General features: G+C 32.7%; 1 protein-coding gene and 1 long non-coding RNA gene across 2 annotated transcripts in view; one reads left to right on the top strand and one right to left on the bottom strand.

Moving 5' to 3' along the window:
• Positions 1-19,899, bottom strand: part of LOC143914647 (uncharacterized) — a 403,002-nt gene that overhangs the window by 313,131 nt on the left and 69,972 nt on the right. The gene's annotated exons all lie outside the window — the stretch shown is intronic.
• al (aristaless related homeobox) lies at positions 9,098-19,889 on the top strand (the record flags this gene model as incomplete). The annotated part of the gene is made up of 3 exons (XM_077434168.1): positions 9,098-9,288; positions 10,100-10,145; positions 19,329-19,889. Coding segments are annotated over 3 exons (798 nt in total), but the record flags the coding sequence as incomplete, so codon positions are not given.

Here is a 19,899-nt window from a genome sequence, read left to right as displayed (position 1 = left end):
CACAGTAACGATCCGATCGTGTCGATGATAAAGATTGCACATTATTTGGTCAGATGACTTAATTTATTCTTTAAAATCTGAAAAATACTCGGGTCGATTGGACACTTCGTTTGATTGCTTGTATATGCATAGACTGGAATTGATAATTTCACTGACCAAATAATGAACATTTTTCAGAGGACATTCCGTTAATTTATTTTGATATATCGTTGGTCTAATATTATAAACGTCAAATTAATAATCTATGGTGGAAATTTACTCGTATTGAATTCAGTTCTGAATATATGTACATACATATATTCAAAGTCTGCATAGTAAAAAAAGTTATTTTTTATGCTAAGAATACTTTTTTCTTTTCCGTCGCTTTCCTCATGACTTTCCCTAAGAATGATTAAAATATTTTAAATGAAAATCAAGATGATAATTTTAACTCATTTGTGAATGCAAAAAAAGTTTTATATGAGTGTGTTGGAGCATTTATGGATTATATATTCCACTAATTACCACGAGATTACGAACTTTATAGAGGTTTCTCAATTGATGACGTGGTTTTCAAAGGTGTAAAGGATTGATTTTTTTATATGTATGTATAATATTTCTTTTATTTAGTAGCTTAGGTGGTTAAAATAAAATTTGAAAGTCTTCGAATTGATTTTCTATCTGTCGTATACATATGTATGTAGATGTAGCCAGGTATTTCAAACTAGTTTTAAATAAAATAACAGTCCAATTATTATGAAACGGTAATTATGTTGTGATACTTTGCATAAAGTCTTCTTGTATCAAACATCGTTAAAAATCTATTATGAAGAACAGTCGATTTTAATAAGCCGATTAACATGAGTTACATGCCATAAAGAAAAAGAATTATAATAATCGAGCTATTCTCTCGCGTTTTAAATTAAATTGTATCGAAGGGGATGCTTAAGCACTTGTGACTAATATATGCGCATAATGCCTCATTAAGAAAACGCGTACCATATCGTAATTTTAACACGAAATTTACAATCGCTGTATCGTAATATTATTATAATAATACGCAATTAATTCGCACGCTGATTCGATATGTCCTGTAAACAACGACACTTTCGATTAAATCGATACTTTATGCTCTGTCTCTCTTATTATTATTGGGCGGGTATTATTAAACATATACATATGTATACGTAACGCGAATAAAAATAAAATTTATTCAAATCAACTCGACGAAATGCGTTGAATATTTATATTTACATACAGCACATCTATAGATGTTAATGAAATATAACTTTTAACGATTCGACACGTTCTATAAATGTAAATGAATATTTAAATTTTATATTATGAGTATTATTTATGGGACAAAGTGTGTGCGCAATTCGTTAACTGATCAAACAAAATTGTGTTGCCTTTTGGAATTAATGGATTAATATTTTTTTAATATTATTATAAACACCCTTGACTATTGAATACCTATACAAGGTACGCATGTACATATGTTCACAAATATTTATAATTTATTTGAATGGTAGAAATTTAAATATCAATGAATAAATAAATTTTCATTATTAATAATTGAACGGGGTGAGGTGTATGCGTACAAAAATTATTAATTGGAACAAAAAACGGTTAAAAATCAATAATTCCATTACTTAGGAGGATCAAATATTTAATGTAAATAAAACGATTTTAAAATAATGTTTTCAAATTCTAGATAGATATTATTAAAAAAAATACAAGTTTTATGGTATGAACATGTCTACATGTTTTAATTTAATTTCAATTTTATTATTTATTATTTCACTACTATTCAACAAGGAATTTTAATTAATAGAAAAGATCCTAATTGTTATAAATTTATATTAATAAAACTTTTATGTTTTTGATAATTTAATTTTATTTATTATCAATGTAATAACATTTTTATGTAAAAACATTCCGGGAAATTGTCGCATTACGTTTTCGTTTGGAATTCTTCTCAGACTATTCAATTGCATCAATCGTCTAGTACTTTGAATAAGATATAGTTTGAGTTAAATTAAGGATTGATATCCATGAAATTTATTTTCAAATTTGATTATATGGAAATATGTATGTATATAGGAATATATGTTCATTTATAGATGTATTTCTACGAATTTTATGAGTCCGGAAAAAATATCGATTTAGCAGGCGAACCGAATTATCCACGGTCAGAATCAGAAGAGTCTCGTCTGTATAATATTATATGCGTTTTGTTGTATTGGTGCAACCGCATTGAATGCGTACAATGGTGTTGAACCATTCAGGAAGATTAATGCGTTCTGCATTCAACACGAATCATCATTGACTACCACAACAGGGCGTCGAACAATTCAACATCTTTTATACAGATCGAAACGATTTCATTATAAATGATCGTTTCCCGGGTCACGGCCACTTCCTCGTCGACTATTTTCAATACAAATTAATTTCGATCGGCGTAAAAACCCACACCGACGCGTCGTTTGGTCACCTAGGGTCAACGCGACTCGTCCCAAACACACCTTTGCTAATACATGCGACGTCGCCAAAGTTGTTATTAATTATTTTTTTCACTGCCCAATTATATCGCACGTACTTTCGGCTGGTAAGTAAAATGATTGCTGGCGTGTGCGTGAGAATTGGCGTACCTACGTGTAAGCGGTCGTAACTCATTCGCTTGCACGGTTTTAAGCCAAAGTAATTGCATAATTGCAGTTTGAACATCGGTCTTCAAACAAAACACCTATCCCTTTTAACGACATGCACATTTCAAATGTTCGGTTTCCTGTTATTACGGCACGCTTATTAAGCCGACTTCGATATTTCCATTAATGACTTATGAACGTTTAAAATATGTACCATATAATCTATGAATGATGCTAATACGTTATCACGTATATACATGTGTACATGTGTGGCCGTACCAAAATTTGTTCCGCAAAAAATCAGTATAAATTGAAATTTTTTTTATATAATATAGCTTAAATACATATCGAATTAATGCCTTCAAATTACATACATATATATCCACATATTAAAGAATCAGATTAGTGACATTTTTTCAACCCTCGATATTAATATCTTTTTTGTACGATTTGATTAAAAACAAATAAAAAATTAATGATAGGTATACATTTTTAGTATATACAATGTATGTACATATGTACATATATTGTTACGGTAGTTATATATACTTAATTACAAAAATTTATGATTTGATTTCACTTGATTGTTTTTTTGGAAACACTTGAGATATAAACTGTACTGCTTATTATATGTAGATATTTTTTCAGGTAATTTTATATAAATTTCTTATTTTATATTTTATATTTTAAAAATGGTACATTAAAAATCATTTCTAGGAAAAACCGGATTCTGAAATCTATAATAAATCATAAGATTCTGAAACAACGTATAATTATTTTAATTTCACGAAGTTGTTTTAAGTGATTTAAAATTCCCATTAGAATCAATTTCGAATAATTGAAAATAATATTGGAAATACATAACTGCATAAGAAATAATGAGGTATGTAGATGTTCATTTTCAACACCCTTTTGAAATATAAGTAAGATTTAAAAAAACCTATAATCACAGTTAAGTGGTTAACTACTTATATATTTTACGGTTATAAAAGCAATTTTGGAGAAAAATGCATTCGAGTAGTTGAAAGGAAACCGACATAAATGAAAAAATAGCATAAAATTGTTTATCTGTTGTTTCATTTGCCTCTCGATCAATGCCTTATAAAGCCATAGACAAATCTCTTAAGCATAACCACAAACACACATTTTTATTAAGTATTAAAATTTCATTTAACATAACAACCGATAAAATTATTACCCTATAATAATACACTTAGCGCCGAACGAAATAAGAATTTAAATGAAGCGCATAATAATAAAATTACACACATTTATTACGTTATAACTCGTAATCAATGTCCATTATTATTAGCGATACAACTGGTTCATTGTTTGCCGCGCGATATCCGTTTCAATTTAAATTGCAAATTTATGTACATCGTAAAATTATTGAAAAATAATATTAAAAAAAATACCCGAGCCGGGGGGGAAATTTATTCGCTAGTGTGGCATTTCACAGTCATAACGACGAACATAATACTTTTTATTTATTATTAATATGTATATTACGCATTTTGGATGCGAGCGTGTGACGTGCGAGAGCGTTTCTTGCAAGACTTGCGTGCTACATTTCATTACGGCACACTCACAAACAATCTTCGTCTAATTGAAATGCAGAAAAGATGTAATTGCCCTTAATGTGCGGTTAAATTAATTTGTTTGATAAAAACTTGAAACGTTTTTACATCAAATACAACAACAACCGCTGGCAAAACAATGGGAAATGGTTACAAATAGCGCGTTACGAACGCGACACGCGTTGTGTTTATTGCTCCATTCATGTAGCTGTCAATCAGTTAGTATGCGATTTTTTTTCACTTGAATCATATTTTTGCACTCCAGATGATCCCGAGATGTTCTCAGTCATTTGCCAAAGCTTAAACGGTAGCTGAAGTGAATGGTGTGGTCTCCGGTAGCCGGACAGGCGGTGGTTAAATGAAAACTGACACGCGAGCATTCCACACTATAATGAAATGATTAGGCGAGACACTGAATTTAATTTTCACGTGTTTGTACGTAAGTGCGTGTATTTATGTATGAGGAAATAAAGTATTCAAATTCTGTAAAACAATATATTCATTTTTTGAATCTATGTAATTACATTACATGTTTTTATACATCATTTTTCATTTTTTTTTATAACATTTGTACCAATGTACAAATCATACATGTTACAGTCCAAGTGTTCTCTCTGGTTCGTTCATGAAAATACTTGTTTGTTCAAACATTAACTATTTGCTTTACTAACTATTTAATCCTTAAATAGACTCACCAGGTGTCGCATGAAACTTTGAGCCGTCAAAAGTTTTGAGCTGTTAAAATCTTTGAGATGTCAAATCGCCAAGTATTTAAAATGAAATTCCATTGAAACCACATTTTAAAACATTGTCATTATTCCCGTTTCCGTTAATATTAAAAAAAATTGACCCAGGGTAAGCATACATATTATACATATAGGATGGGAAAAACGATTGGGAATATTTAAACTTAAGCCTTAAAGTTTGTGCATGAACAACTTGTTCATTTGTTAATTTGTTTTTTTTTGTGTACACTATAACTGATCCGATTGATTCGTATATGAACAAACTAGTATGTTCATGAAAAAATAAAATTGAACTACACTTAGGCTGTAACATGTATGTATCAATGTAGACTTACAATACGTCTTGATTCGAACGGGTTTGTTCTGGATTGAAAATTAGTCTTGAATTCCCAGTCAGTTAATCATTATTGTCGGCTTGTAATGTATTTAGTGTGTATTTAACGATTTATTTGACAGATGCGAATTTCATTACAAACTCTTACGACAGACCTTTCCAATAGAAAATACATAAAAAATGTGCCCCAGATATGCTGTGCGATTATTTAATATTAATGAAGTTCGACTTAATCGCTACGTTGTTGGAAATAAATAAACGTACATATCTTAGCTCGGTTATTCCATTAATAGTATTAAATAATATTGTTGAAAAATTAGCCTCGATCAGAGATACGTCACTATTAAAAATTTTAGTGCGCGTACTAAACGTATTTTTTGTGATAAGCACGTCTCATAAAAAGCATAATTGCCTTTATTTAGAGTGCCTAAGTATCGTGTAAAAATGATGTAACGTCGTTAAAAAAACAGCTACTGCAGATCAAAACGTCATCGCCACAAACACGTGTTGAAATAAATAAAACTATCTATCAATCGGACCATGGCAAATGGTATTGGTGTGGTCAATTCATTTTTGCACGGAATTTACCAGTCATTGCTCTTTGTAATTCGATCGCTTTTTTTTTACTCACTCAAACGTTTATTCTATTTTACTTTTTTGCTAATTCGATCTGTGTAAATTTCCCTGTTCGAAAACCGGCGCAAATGACCTTAACAATTCAGACCACAACACTTTATTACGATTTCAACAATCGGTAGGTACGAGTACGTGTGCTTTGTTATTATAATATTATTGTATCGTTCCAAATAACCCATGCTAAGTAGCATATGTTATGATTTACATACATAGTGCATATGTACATGTTGATTGTTATAATTTAATCTATATAATGACACGCACAAGTCTACATACATACATACATATGTCGATTTGCATTAATGAATATGACGTGTCGGTTTGTTCAATTTATTGTAATATGGTAAAAATGCATCAACTTGCCTGAGCGTGCGTGCATGCTCATGTTATACGCGAATTATTGTACTAGACCAGATTACATCTATTATATTACATACATATATATTAAGTTTCAATGTAGTAGATGCAAACGAGTGCAATCGTTCAATGCACGCGAAGTTATTTTGATCCGAGAAGTTATATTGTACTGGTATAAATCTGTATTGATTTATCCTATGGAGGATGATAAGTTTATGGTCTAGTAATTTTGTAAGCAATTCTGAAAAGGAATTTTATTATTTTTATTTTGAATTGATTATCAAATATTTAATATGATTTCTCAGTATTTTTTAACTGAAAATATTTTTGAAAAACAAAAGAATTCGTGTTTTTTCATTAAGAAAATAAAAATAAAAGAAATAATGTTTGAAAAGTTTTCCACGCCGTTTTTCAGACGTCCAATGAAGATTTTTACATCTTATTATATGTTATTATATGTTATTATTTCACGTTATTACGTACGATGGTTAGATATTCACGATTTTTTCTCGCCTAGAAAAGGATCTAGTAGTATTAAAGACGAAGAGTAACACATTTTTACGACTTCCTATCAATAAACGATTGCAGTAAAACCTCTAGATTAAACGTACATTGATACATTGTGAAATTATTTGTCGTGTTAGCGAGAAAATCATATATGAAACATGAAAAATTCTAAATTTTAAATTTAGAAATGCATTTCACTTTGCGTCGTCTTCCGCAAAACGAGTAGAGATAGTAAAAATTTGAATTGTATTATAGCAAATGTAATACAAGTTTACTATCTTCATAATTAAGATCGTTACTTTCATACAGGTTTTGGCGAACGCTTATAACTACTAGTAGATATATTAATGAAATTCCGAATGAAAATTATGTTTATTTTGCGTAATAGGAATACATGTACGGAGCATATACGGTGGTGTTTAAATATGATATTTACCGCTGGACAGTGTTTTTTGCTAATTTATAAAATTGATCCAAATTACACTGCAAAAAAAGCATAAACGCGAACACACTGACGCCATTACGTCGGCCATTTGCATAAAATTAATGTAAGTTGTGCGTGTACGATGACGAGGGGATGAGGTTGAAAGGGAGGAGGGAATCCTTGCAAAATTGCTTTATTGCCAGAGTAAATAAAATTTTTCGAATCCAATGCAAAGCATACAAACTTGACCATTCCTTCACAAGACACATTCGTATAATAGTTAATATAGTCAAGCATGTACGTATGCATATACATATGTACATATGTAGATGCAGTGAAGCAATCTTGAGAAAATCATTAGTTATTAATGTGTTTTGGGATTCAATATTTTCAAAAATCGCATACAATTATCGTTGATTTATTCGAACCAATCGAGGAAGGTCGTCTGACTATGTATGAGTGTTATGTTAGAGCGGGGAATTTACAATTGGTAATTTGCGCGTCGGCAATAAGTTTTGACCGGTGCCGTTGCACAATTTGGTACCTTTGGTTACAGCTGGGTCGTGCCGCTAATTTGCCTCCGTAATTGCTCTTGAGGGTCAATAAAGTAATGATGATGATGATGGCAGCCTCCGCGTCTCCTAAGCCCTGCGCGATCAATCCTCTCTCATACGCTTACATAGTATGTAAAATGTTGCATCCGTATAATGTTGTATATATTTCTGCCCTAATACAAAAATGTATGTACATACATATTTATCCAAATCGAAATCTAATTTCATAACCAATGTCGTCATTAAATAATGTATCAATGACGGGAACCGATTCATTTACCGGACTTGGGTAAAAAAAACCGACACCCTGTTTATTTTTAAATTGATTCTGCATTGAATTGCATTTTTTTTTTACTAGATTTTTTTACAGGTTATAATTATGGTATCTATGTACATATTTCTAACGTATTTTATCATGATGCATGCATACGACTTGCTTATATAATATTTTAAAGTGCATGTTTAATTGTAAAATTTGATATTTTTGGCCATTTAGTGAAGCTTTATGTAAGTTCAAATTCTAGGAAGTCTTAAATGTGCGCTTAATCTGTTGATTGCTTTGCCAATTCGTTTCCGAAGAACGGAAACTCTTAATTACTGTACAATTTTAGCGGTCATTTGAAGTTTCGACTTTGCAATGTTGCATTTTATCATTTATTACCATTATATAGGTATTTGTATTATATGTACATATGAGCCGTTATATTTGAAAGTGGCGGAAGTCCAATTTTCAGTTCCAAAACCACTATTTCTGTTTGACTTATTTCACAATTTGTTATCACTTATTTTATACGTATTATAGGCCACCAGTATTTTGCGAGATATTTCTCAAAATGAAGAAAAGTGGACTTATGACACTTTAAAATATAACGGCTCATATGTTTGTCTATTTTCGTTAGCTACAAAACACTTAGATTTAAGCGTGATTTCCAAAAAAAAAGGTTAAACTTTCAATATCGACTACACTGTTCAATTATGCCAATATAAATAACTACCTGGTCTGTTCAAAGAATTTATGCAATTTTTTTTTAACTAATATTACTATCCAAATAATCAGTACTTTTTTTTGCTTTTTCAGATTATTTGAACGACCACCATTCGAGACAAGTCGCCATTTCCCCTCCCCCCGATCAAAACGCGCCCCCCACCATGGGCATATCTGAAGAGGCCAAACCAGAAGAAGCATCGCCGAGACCTCCGCAGCCGGCAGATTCACCACCGGAAGTGCACAGAACGACGATGCACACCCCGCCGGAAGTGCACAGAGGAATGCACTCTCCATCAGACTCGAGACGGAGCCTGCATTCGCCACCGGAAGCCCACCACGGACTGCATTCACCGGGCGACAGACCAGGCCATCCTGGGAGCACCCACAGCAACCCCTCAGACAACAACAGCGACGGTGAAATGGACGATTTCGCACCTAAGAGGAAACAGAGGAGGTACAGGACGACCTTCACCAGTTTCCAGTTGGAGGAGTTGGAGAAGGCTTTCGCTAGGACTCACTATCCGGATGTGTTCACGAGGTAAATGCGCATCATGATTATTGCTGTGGCAAAGGTCGCTTCATTTGAACGATACTTATTGCATATTCAATTGCAATAATTCAATTTGAGTGCGGTTACGCGATCGGGTATTTCTCGTGCCGCCAGTTTTGTAATTATGTTCTCATAAATCACGTCCGCGCATGTGCACATGAATTAACTATTAAATGTCATTATCTATTGCACTCAGCTACGGTGAGCCATTCGGATGCAAAGGGCATCGTTCACCTCCATGTGTGCTCATTTACTGAAGCTAATTAGAATTTCGACACAGATCATAGATCGTATCTTAAAATGTTTCAATAAAACGAACTATTTTTGAGATTCCCTATAATCAATTTTAACCACATTTGAGGTCGAAATGATGAAATATAATAATGTACGTAGTGAGGAAAAACAAATCTGACCAAACCTGTGGACATTATATGTACATACAAAATTCAGATTTCAGTATTAAATCGAATCAGTATAAACAGAGATTACGTTAATTAATATTGCCTATAATTTGTTTATATGTTTATTAAATTTCCAACGCGGAAATTACGATATGTTCAACTAACGTTAATAATATAACCATGTTACTATGAACTTGTACAAGTATGACAGTGTGCAAAAAAAATGCAGCATTCAGTTACTTCCTTCGCAGAATTGATTCGCAAATAATTACATGAATCATTGCATTCAGTTCATTTTTTTTTTCGTTTCGTTCAAAGTGAATGTAATTGTATATTTAATTAAAAATATTGCTACTGAAAATATTTCCAAGATACTAATTAGAATATTTCTATTGCAGGGAAGAATTGGCGATGAAGATTGGCTTGACCGAAGCTCGTATACAGGTAATTGATCAAACTTAAATTTATTCTCGATCATATTGCAATAAATATTCACAAGTTTGTATGGGTATATCTGTGTGTCGATAAAATGTTAAGCGAATGTCACAGTGTACATGACAATCGCGCTCGATGTTTTGAAAGCGGCATAAATTGCGCGAAATGACATTTACTTAATGAACCGTTAAATTGACAAGATTGACTTTTAATACGATTTTTCAACACGCCTTTTGTATTATCATAGCCCAAGGACAGACGAAACAGTTCTGTTGATCTACTAATGTAATATTACTACAAGTAGATACTATGAAATGCGATTCGAACGTGTCTCTTTGTTACAATCGGACTAAATTTAAATTAAACTCGTGTATGTAACGTGACTCGTTCGCTCGAAGTCAAAGACTTTCGTAATACAGAGATATGGTAAATAATTATCGCAATGTATGTATCAATAGCGCTGCTAGCTTTTAAATCGAGCATTGCAAAGTATGTGTGTGCATCGGTTGCATCTCAGATGTCATTATCCACTTTTGTCAAGATCAACTAATTGCACGGCATGCCAAAGGAAGACGATTAATCAATCTGGTTTCTTCGGTATGGGTAAAATTGTTTCTCAATCTTTGAAAGATTTTAATTATATTTAGATGGGTATTAATTTTATGTGAGGCGAATTCAAAAGCTAATTAATTCATAATTCAATATAAAATTTATGGAGTGATTAATTTAAAATTTGTGCATCATGAATATTACAGTCGGAGTGTATTTTCAGTTGTAATATATTCAAACTGGCGTTTTGGGTCATTCATATTCGAATAAAATTCAACTAGTAAATTACATATATCTCTACAAGCCCAAATACACTTTCAATAATGTGCGCCAGTTGTAATATAACAATTGATTTTTGACGGCTCTGATTTTTTTACGAATGCTTTAGAATTCAATAATTCGTTAATATTTGCAATATATTATGGTAATGAGTATAGTTTTACGAAAACATTAAAAATGTTTTCAAAACCAAAATGTGAATTTCCTACTCAATTTACTAGTCGAGTGACGCTTTCACGAAAACCTAACCTAGTACCAACTTAGAATTGAACTGTATTTTCAGTTGTAATATATTTTGACAAGTTAGAATGTAATTCGCCATATGAATCAACTTACGTGGGTTAGACGAAATATATTCCAACTATTCAAAATATATACAACTGAAAACACACTTCAACTATAATGGTAGTTGGTATCAGATTAAATGGAATATATTCCAAATGGTCAAAATATATTACAACCAGAAGATACACTTTAACTAAGCTAATTGAATATTACTAATGTGACTGGGGTTTAGGCAAGAACATTGGCATCTACATACAAGTAGCAGAGTGGTATACATACATTAAACTATTATAATCAAGGCTGTGGAGTCGGAGTCGGAGTAAAATACGACTCCCTTTTATTATTTAATTTAATTAATAGTATTACGGTATGTGTCAACTAGAATCTCCAATTTTATCGAAGATTTAAATCCAGCAATAAATTGAAATTTAATAACTTCTTTATAAAAATAATGAGTTTAAATTAAATAATAAATAAATTCGTTAAATTGCAATTCATGTGTTATAAACAAAACGGATTGTTTCCCCCCGTATCATACTTTTTGATTATACTCGTTTTTACTGTCATTTTTTTATTAAATTTATGTGTTTGTGTATGAAATTCATACATATACATACACTATGAATATATTTAAATTTTATTTATACATATTTCATTACCAATAATTCAAAAAACTGGGTTACATGTCAAATTTAAGTAATTTTTTTAATTCCTTTAATTTTTTGTATTTTGAAAATCGCTATGATGTTATTACTAACAATTTTATGCGTTGACAAGAAAAGTCAATATTTCTAAAATTGTTTAAGTTGGAGTCGCATTCGGAGTTGGAGTCGATAAATCTTGAAGCGACTCCACAGCCTTGCAATTATTGAATCTTTTGATATTGAACTTCATTTGATATGGCTGTAAATAATAAGATTCAGCCTTTTAATGTATGTAAAGCCTTACTACATTCTTAGTATTGTTGTGATTTTTTGTGCAAATGAGAAAATACGTAAAAATAGCAAATATATTGATAAAATTCTCTCAAAAAAACATAGACATGTACATATCTTTTTTGGTTTTAAGCTTACCAACATACAAAATTTCTTTGCAACTTTAGTAATTTTATGGACTTTATTTATAGTGAATGAAATGAGACGCAATAAATGGCTGTGGAGGATTCTTAATTAGTTTGTGTATAAAAAGCAAAACTCTCATTAATCATCAGAAAGCATTCTCTGGGATGCCAGTCTGCTGACTCGGTCATCTAATTGATAATAATTATGACGTTTGCTGAGTTTATTGAAGGATTGTCGCTGAACATCGGACATAAAGGTACGATCTCATACCAGAATGACCATAAGCGACGTTAGCGTCTTTCATGGAAATAATTATGTGGAAATACCAGCGGGACAGAAGCATCGGACAAAAAAGTGATAGATATGAGAACGCTTCTTCTGAAATAACATTATCGTCCAGAGCGCATTTTCCGCGTAAGAAATCAACCATTGAATTATGATCTCATTTATTTATTGTCGCAAATCGAACGCAGGTTATCGAACTGGACAATCGGACCACCCGGGACGAGTTTTCCTCCATCGCGTGTGTGTCTGTGACCAATCTTCCGATTTCGATAATTTTATCTCGAGTTCGAAGTTGTAAACATGAATTTTGAATAATATCGGCATATTCCACGTCAAAATCTTCGACATAAAAGTGTGTCATTTACGACACGCCGCTTACACCGCTATTAAGCGTAATAGTTTTAAGTTGTATTTAATTATATTGCAATAAACATACATACATATAGATACATATATGCATGTGTATAATAATTTATTGCAAATTAAATTATGATTTTGCCCGCAATTTATATCAAATTGATAGTTTGAAAAAATGGACGTAACAGCCTACCTACCTACAGCTTGTGTTTGATTTTTTGTTCGAGTTAAATGCATCATTCAACGGCGGTGTTTCGAGACCTGTTTTGCGACATTTAACATGTAATCAAAGCTACGTTTTACCAATTACTTTAAAGTTGAACGCTTCCGACTCTGCGTGGTGCCCATTGAATTCCAACAATTCATTGATAATGTACAAAAAAATGTATAATTTGGACTCGAAGTGAATTTATGGAGTTTGTGTTAACGTTGTATCGATTGAGCTATTATATTTCTTGGTTAAATATACTATTAGGATTATTAATGAAACTTTTAAAACTGAAGTTTTTAAAAATTACTTATATAAAGCTACGTTCAATTATAAAATAATTTATTCAAATTGAAGTTAGAATATATTAGGATTTATACTGATATGAAAAAAATGTTTTCAATTTAGACGACTCCTGTTAGAATTCACACTGTTCTCATACGGTAAAATATTCAATTGGAGCGATGAAATTTCGAAAGAGGGAATTCAAATTGTGTTTTTTTCCGGAACATCAATAATTAAAAACAATTATGTCTGCGATAAAAAGAAAAACTAGTTTGCAGAGAGCTATCGCACAGTAAACTAAATGTCTATCATTAAATTTAACGTCATTCCCGTCTCGGTTTTAATCGATTGTATCATTGAAACGCGATGGAGGCGGGCAATTTCGTGTAATTCAATTAAAGCGATTCGTATTCGGCACATAGTGAGTGGATTTCCATCAAAGAAGCTTTAATTTGAGGGAAGGGCAATTAAGCGAATAAATATCGACGTATTTCATTTTTATTTATACATAAAACTCCTTTCGACGCATGCGTTAAATGTACCATAATAATAATTTAAAATCCGATACCCCGAAATTGAATCGAAATGTAAATTATGGCAATTTCAACTAACGAATATATACCACAGGTTGATTAGACTATTTGAAGTAGCGTTTTTAAGTTATTGGGTATCGTTAATTCTTCAGAGACTTAAACGAGCAGTGACATGTAAAACCCAGCTGCAGTTATAAAATTAAACTTACGCGAAAATAAATGCATAATAGTGCGTTTTGCTTGGATAAAAATATATAATTAAATAGAAAGCCACATTGAGTGTAATTACGAAATTAGTGCGGATCCGATTACAGTCGCTAAACTCGCATGTCATGTATTAAATTATATGCATGAAAAGCTTGACACGAATCCGGACCGAACAGTCGATATAATTAATCATAGTGCGATAACTCCAATGGAACAACAACTGCAAATCGCATTATCGCATTTCCTCTTCAAACCTATAATTTAATGGTAAAATGAATAAACCGTTAAACAACTTTCCGCCACAGCCTCGGGGACTTTTTATGCAATATTATAATATTATATTATAAACCATACTCATTCACGGCTACGAACGCGAGAATACGAAACTGGAATATTGATTTATCATTACAACAATTATTTGTTTAACTAAATGATTAAATCTTAATGTTAGTCTGTGATTTTTTTGCGCCGCGTATTCAAATGAAGACTCCGTTTAATATTTTGATATATGTATTATCGCTGAAATATATTGTTTGCATTAACAAGATATAAATCTATTCATGTTGTATTCACGGTAGGAAAAATAAGTTAATAGCACAGCATAATAATTCAAGCATTGTGTCTTTATCGTTCTTAATTACATAATCTTTGGATCAAGATCGAATTATGCATGTATAAAATGCGTTAGTTCATTGAAAGTTAACGTCTTTAAAATAATCTCGATTTAAATAAAATTTTATTGGATGTAATGATACATTTACGTATGAAATTTTTATGCCGAAAATGAAAAAAAAAACACAGATTTGATCACGATCGTAAAAATCCGTTTTAATTGCATTTCACAGTTTGGGAAGTGCTGTTGTCTGCATGTGTACATAAATACAGCGTTCGAGTGAACGATAAACGCGTTATAATTCAACCGACACGCGCAACTCTTGCGAAACTTCTGTATTGGATAATTGCAAATGACAGAGGCAATAATTAGTCTATCTGTATTTGCGAGGTTTCTGTTGCACTTTTTGCTGTTGCAACACGAGAATATCACTGCGAACAATTAAATGAATGTACGTATACATTAAGGACGCGCTAAATTCAACAAACGCCGATTGCGCAGCACCGAATCGGGACCGTGAAAAATCTGTTTCGAATCTAATCGATATTATAGTGTTTGAGGCTAGATAAAAACCCAATTAGCCGGACAATTTACGACGTGTGTAATTATCATCGACGACGACGGCGGCGGGTCCACGGTACGTGTAATACGCGAGCGGGGTATTTATAATTAAATTCCGGCCCACGTGAATAATTCGGACATTATTCAGGTACGACAAAAAAGCGGGCCCCCCCTAACGAGTGGTAACCAATCGTCAGGCCGCGAACCTTGATTAATTTGCCGGTGACCTCTGGACTTGCAATTAAATATTTCATCTTGACGTGACTTACCAGAGAGGTAAAAAAAAATGTAATGTAATATGTAGGTGCCCTGTTTGAATTTTCAATTACGGACGCGATTCGAAATGGCTCGTTATTCAATTAGAATATAGCCTTCGCGCGTCGGACTATTATTTTAGTAGTGGTTACGGAGGAAAAAAAGTCGCCGCCACTGCGCTTAATAACAATGAGCGCTCGTTCTCAGGGTCGTTCGCTAATATTCTAATTATTTTCGTTTCCTAATTTGGTCAACTTTAATGTGTGGCTGTACGTACAAGGATTCATTTTTTAGAGGAAAAGGAACGAAGTGTTCACGTATTAAATTATAAATTTTGAAAGCAAGTGTTTTTTCTGTTTGATGTTTCTGAGGAAATACATCGTGATATATTATATGTATGTAGGTTCTCATTTGTATGTACATACATATATATTCGATTTTAATGTTTAAATGCTTTTTATTGTTCATAAATTATTTTCACAATACATCGTAGGTAATGAATGATCCAGTGATTATTTTCACTTTTACAATATTTTTTTTTAAATTATTAAAACATCTTACTTTAATGTTAGTTTAAACAGCATAATTGAAAAAAAATCAAAAAAAATTCAAAAAATAAACAAATAAAATAATAATTATTTTATTTTTTTATAATTTACCACGAAGACTTGCTATTATATTTAATAGGATTTTCAGTACATGAAATATACCCACATTCTTAATATGTACCTACATACATACATACAAAGGTATATAAGGTCGACTAGATAAAATTCCGAAGTACATAGACTTATTATTATAATAATAATAAATATATGGATACGTTAATCATAATCTTCATCACAAGAATGTTATATTTTGGCCATATTATTGACGTTGGTAATTGTATTTTATTTATAACGTTATTTTTCTACCTACACTTCTTATGGCATTCTCGATTCAGGCGTAAGCCTCTTTTCAATTTCGTACAAGTAGTTTCAATTTTTTCCAAACTTCTTGTGGCTTGAAATATCTTTCTACATACAAATGCTACTTCCGTTCATTTTTTTATGTTCTGGAAACAGGACAGGCATTTACCACCCCACTCTGTGACGTCCCCCAATTTTTCCCATCTCAATGTTCTGCAACAGGCTAAGGTCCACGATTCACTTCCATATAAAATAACCGACGAAACATAACAAAAAAAAAAACTTCATCTATTGTTACTACGTACATAGATAAAGTAACCAGAAGTATCTTGAGATAAAAAGTACATACATTAGCAGTTAGCAGATGTATAGCTCGTTGCATTGATGATAACCACTAAGAGGTCCCGGGTTCAATCCCTGATTAACGTAGATTGAATAGAATTTATTTTGAGTATTTCTGCAGTGCTACTGGCCAGAATTGAATATTTGTGACTACCAGAGTTTGGCAATTCGTCGGATTTCATCGTTGAAATGGTTCCTCACCAAAATCGACAACCAAGCTACTTACTATTTGTCACCACAATTCGAATAAAATTTTTAATTTATATATGTACAAGTTTAACCATATGTGTCTATTTGGGGCAAGGTGTAATGGCATCATAGTAATAACATAATATAAAAAATAAATAATAATAATAAAATTTTTACAATATTTATCTCCTATCGACAGACAGAAGTATGACAAGGGTAGTGGATATAGTGGATAGAGTGAAGAGATTGAAATGGCAATGGGCGGGCCACGTAGTTTGAAGAATGGACGACAGGTTGACAAAATAGGTGCTCGAATGGTTCTCGAGAGAATGCAAAAGGGCAAAAGGAAGACTTCCACAGGGAAGATGGGTAGACGAAATTATGAAAATGTGTGGGGTGAGATGGATGAGAGTTGCGGAAAACAAAGACGAGTGGAAGCGTGTTGGAGAGGCCTTCATCCAGTAGTGGATTTTGAATGGCTGTAGATGATGATGACGATTGACAGACACGCCCAAACAAATATTATGAAAACGGTATTGAATAATAAGATAGAATAGCAATGGAGTTAATTTTTTTCTAAATTTTATGACTAATAAATAATTCCATCTGCATATATGTATGTATGTATGTATGTATAAGAGTATATCTTTCACGTACGCGGTGCTCTTGAGTGATGGTTGTGTACCGCTTTCGTGGAAAAAGGCAATTTGCTCGTATACTATTCTATGTGGCCATAGGTATAATGCCTACACCTCTCTATTCACGTAGCGCATACAAAATTTGGAAAAAAATTAAATACAGATCGTTATCACACCACACCGGGTATAAATTGAATGTTGAAAAGTAGGAGTTTCTCGCCGAACAAATTGAGCTTCCTACTAAGCATGTGTTAGCCGACCCCGCGCAAAATTAACATATACACGCACCGTGATTATTCGACACAACAAAGAATAAACATAAATTCATTTGTTTAAATTATTAATTAAAAAATTTGAGTAATATCAACAATTTTAATTTTAATTGTGTACGAAATTAAAACACAGCTGCGTTTAATCGGTAAGAATCCACAAGCCTCGGCTTGTTTCTCGATCCGGTATATGTATATGTACATACATATACATATGTTACAGTCCAAGTGTTCACTCCGGTTCATTCGTAAACATATTAGTTCGTTCATACATAAACTATTCAAGTGCGAACAGCAAAAGCCGTCTTCAAATAGAAGGTAAGCATACATACCTACGAACGATTGATAATGCTTAAACTTACGAGTATACCTAATGATTTGTGCTCGAGCTAAATAGTTCGTTTGTCAATTCGTTCTTGTTTGTACACTATAACTAACAGATTAGTTCGTGAATGAACAATCTAGTATGATCATGAATGAACTAAATGTACGCTTGGACTGTAAACATATCTTACATAATAATTGTCTAATGCGTGCGTGCGTGCGTGTATACGAAGTACTCGCTGTTAACACCATGCTCCACCTCTCTTTCTCCCTTGGAATCGTATATCGTGGAAAGAGGCGCGGCATATCACTTCGTTCATATCAATTGATTAAAATTTAAACTTTCTACATATGTGAATATGTAGAAAGCTTAAGTACGTACAAATATGTACATTCATATGTAGATTATGAATGTACATACATATGTAGATTATGAATTGAGGGAATATTATATTAAGATTAATTTAGTTTATTTTTTCAATCGAATTTGTGCTGGACCATATTTGGTACAATAGAATATTGTTTACATTCATAATTTTTTTTCTATATACATATAGAATTTACGTAGTAAAAATAGATGAAGTTTTGTGATCATGCGAAATTTCGAACTCGAGATTTTTTCTGTACTTTCGTGGAAGCAATGAACATCTGTTGTTTAATCATGCTTTTTTTTCTTATCTGAGACGGATTCATCTCATATTTTCATCAAAAAGTTGTTATAAAATCCATTAATAAGATAATATAAATCTCTGAAAAGTATTCTTTTAAGTCGGATTGTAAAATATGTAATCTGTTCGATCGATCAATGATCCGAAAAATATGTCAAAAATCCTCCTAAAATGCTTCGAACTAATGTTCTAATTTTATTATTTATTTATTTACAAATTTGCCATAGTGACTTTACAGATCAACTCCAAGTCGTCACTATGGCTACATAAAAAGAAAATTAATTATTATTATATTATATTATGTATTATTATTAGTATGTATGTGCACAAAATTTAAATGCTTAAATTAACCTATTCTTTTGTTTTTTTATTACAGGTGTGGTTTCAAAACAGAAGAGCCAAATGGAGGAAGCAGGAAAAAGTTGGTCCTCAGGGTCATCCCTACAATCCCTACTTGCCTGGGTCAACTCCGGCGCCTCAAGCGCCCACCGCCCTACCGAACCCTTTCACCCATTTGGGCTTCAACTTCAGAAAACCTTTCGACGGGGCTAATTTAGCTTCTTTCCGTTATCCTCCGATGCATGCGGGACCCGTGCTTCCTTCGACATACCTCGGAGCCGCCCACCATTTCCACAGGGCTGCTCCCCCTCTGTTCCCGCCAGGGGTGAGCCACCTGTATAGTCCAGCTGCGGCCAGCTCCTTCCAAACCCTATTAGCCAACATATCAGCCGCACAGAGACCCAAACTGCTGCCGACGACCGCCCCTGATTATATAACCCCTTCGCCACCCTTATCGCCAGGTGGCGGATCCTCGCCCGGTGCTCCAGATGTGGACCGGAGGAGTTCCAGCATAGCTGCCCTCAGATTGAAGGCTCGGGAGCACGAGCTCAAGCTGGAGATGCTCAGGCAAAACGGACATGGTGATCTAATTAGCTGAATTTACTCGT

The sequence above is a fragment of the Arctopsyche grandis genome, chromosome 7 (genome assembly GCF_051622035.1).
Source record: "Arctopsyche grandis isolate Sample6627 chromosome 7, ASM5162203v2, whole genome shotgun sequence".
NCBI classification, from domain to species: Eukaryota; Metazoa; Arthropoda; class Insecta; order Trichoptera; family Hydropsychidae; genus Arctopsyche; species Arctopsyche grandis.
The sequence above is the reverse complement of the archived record's forward strand: the minus strand, read 5'-3'. Positions and strand labels throughout refer to the sequence as shown.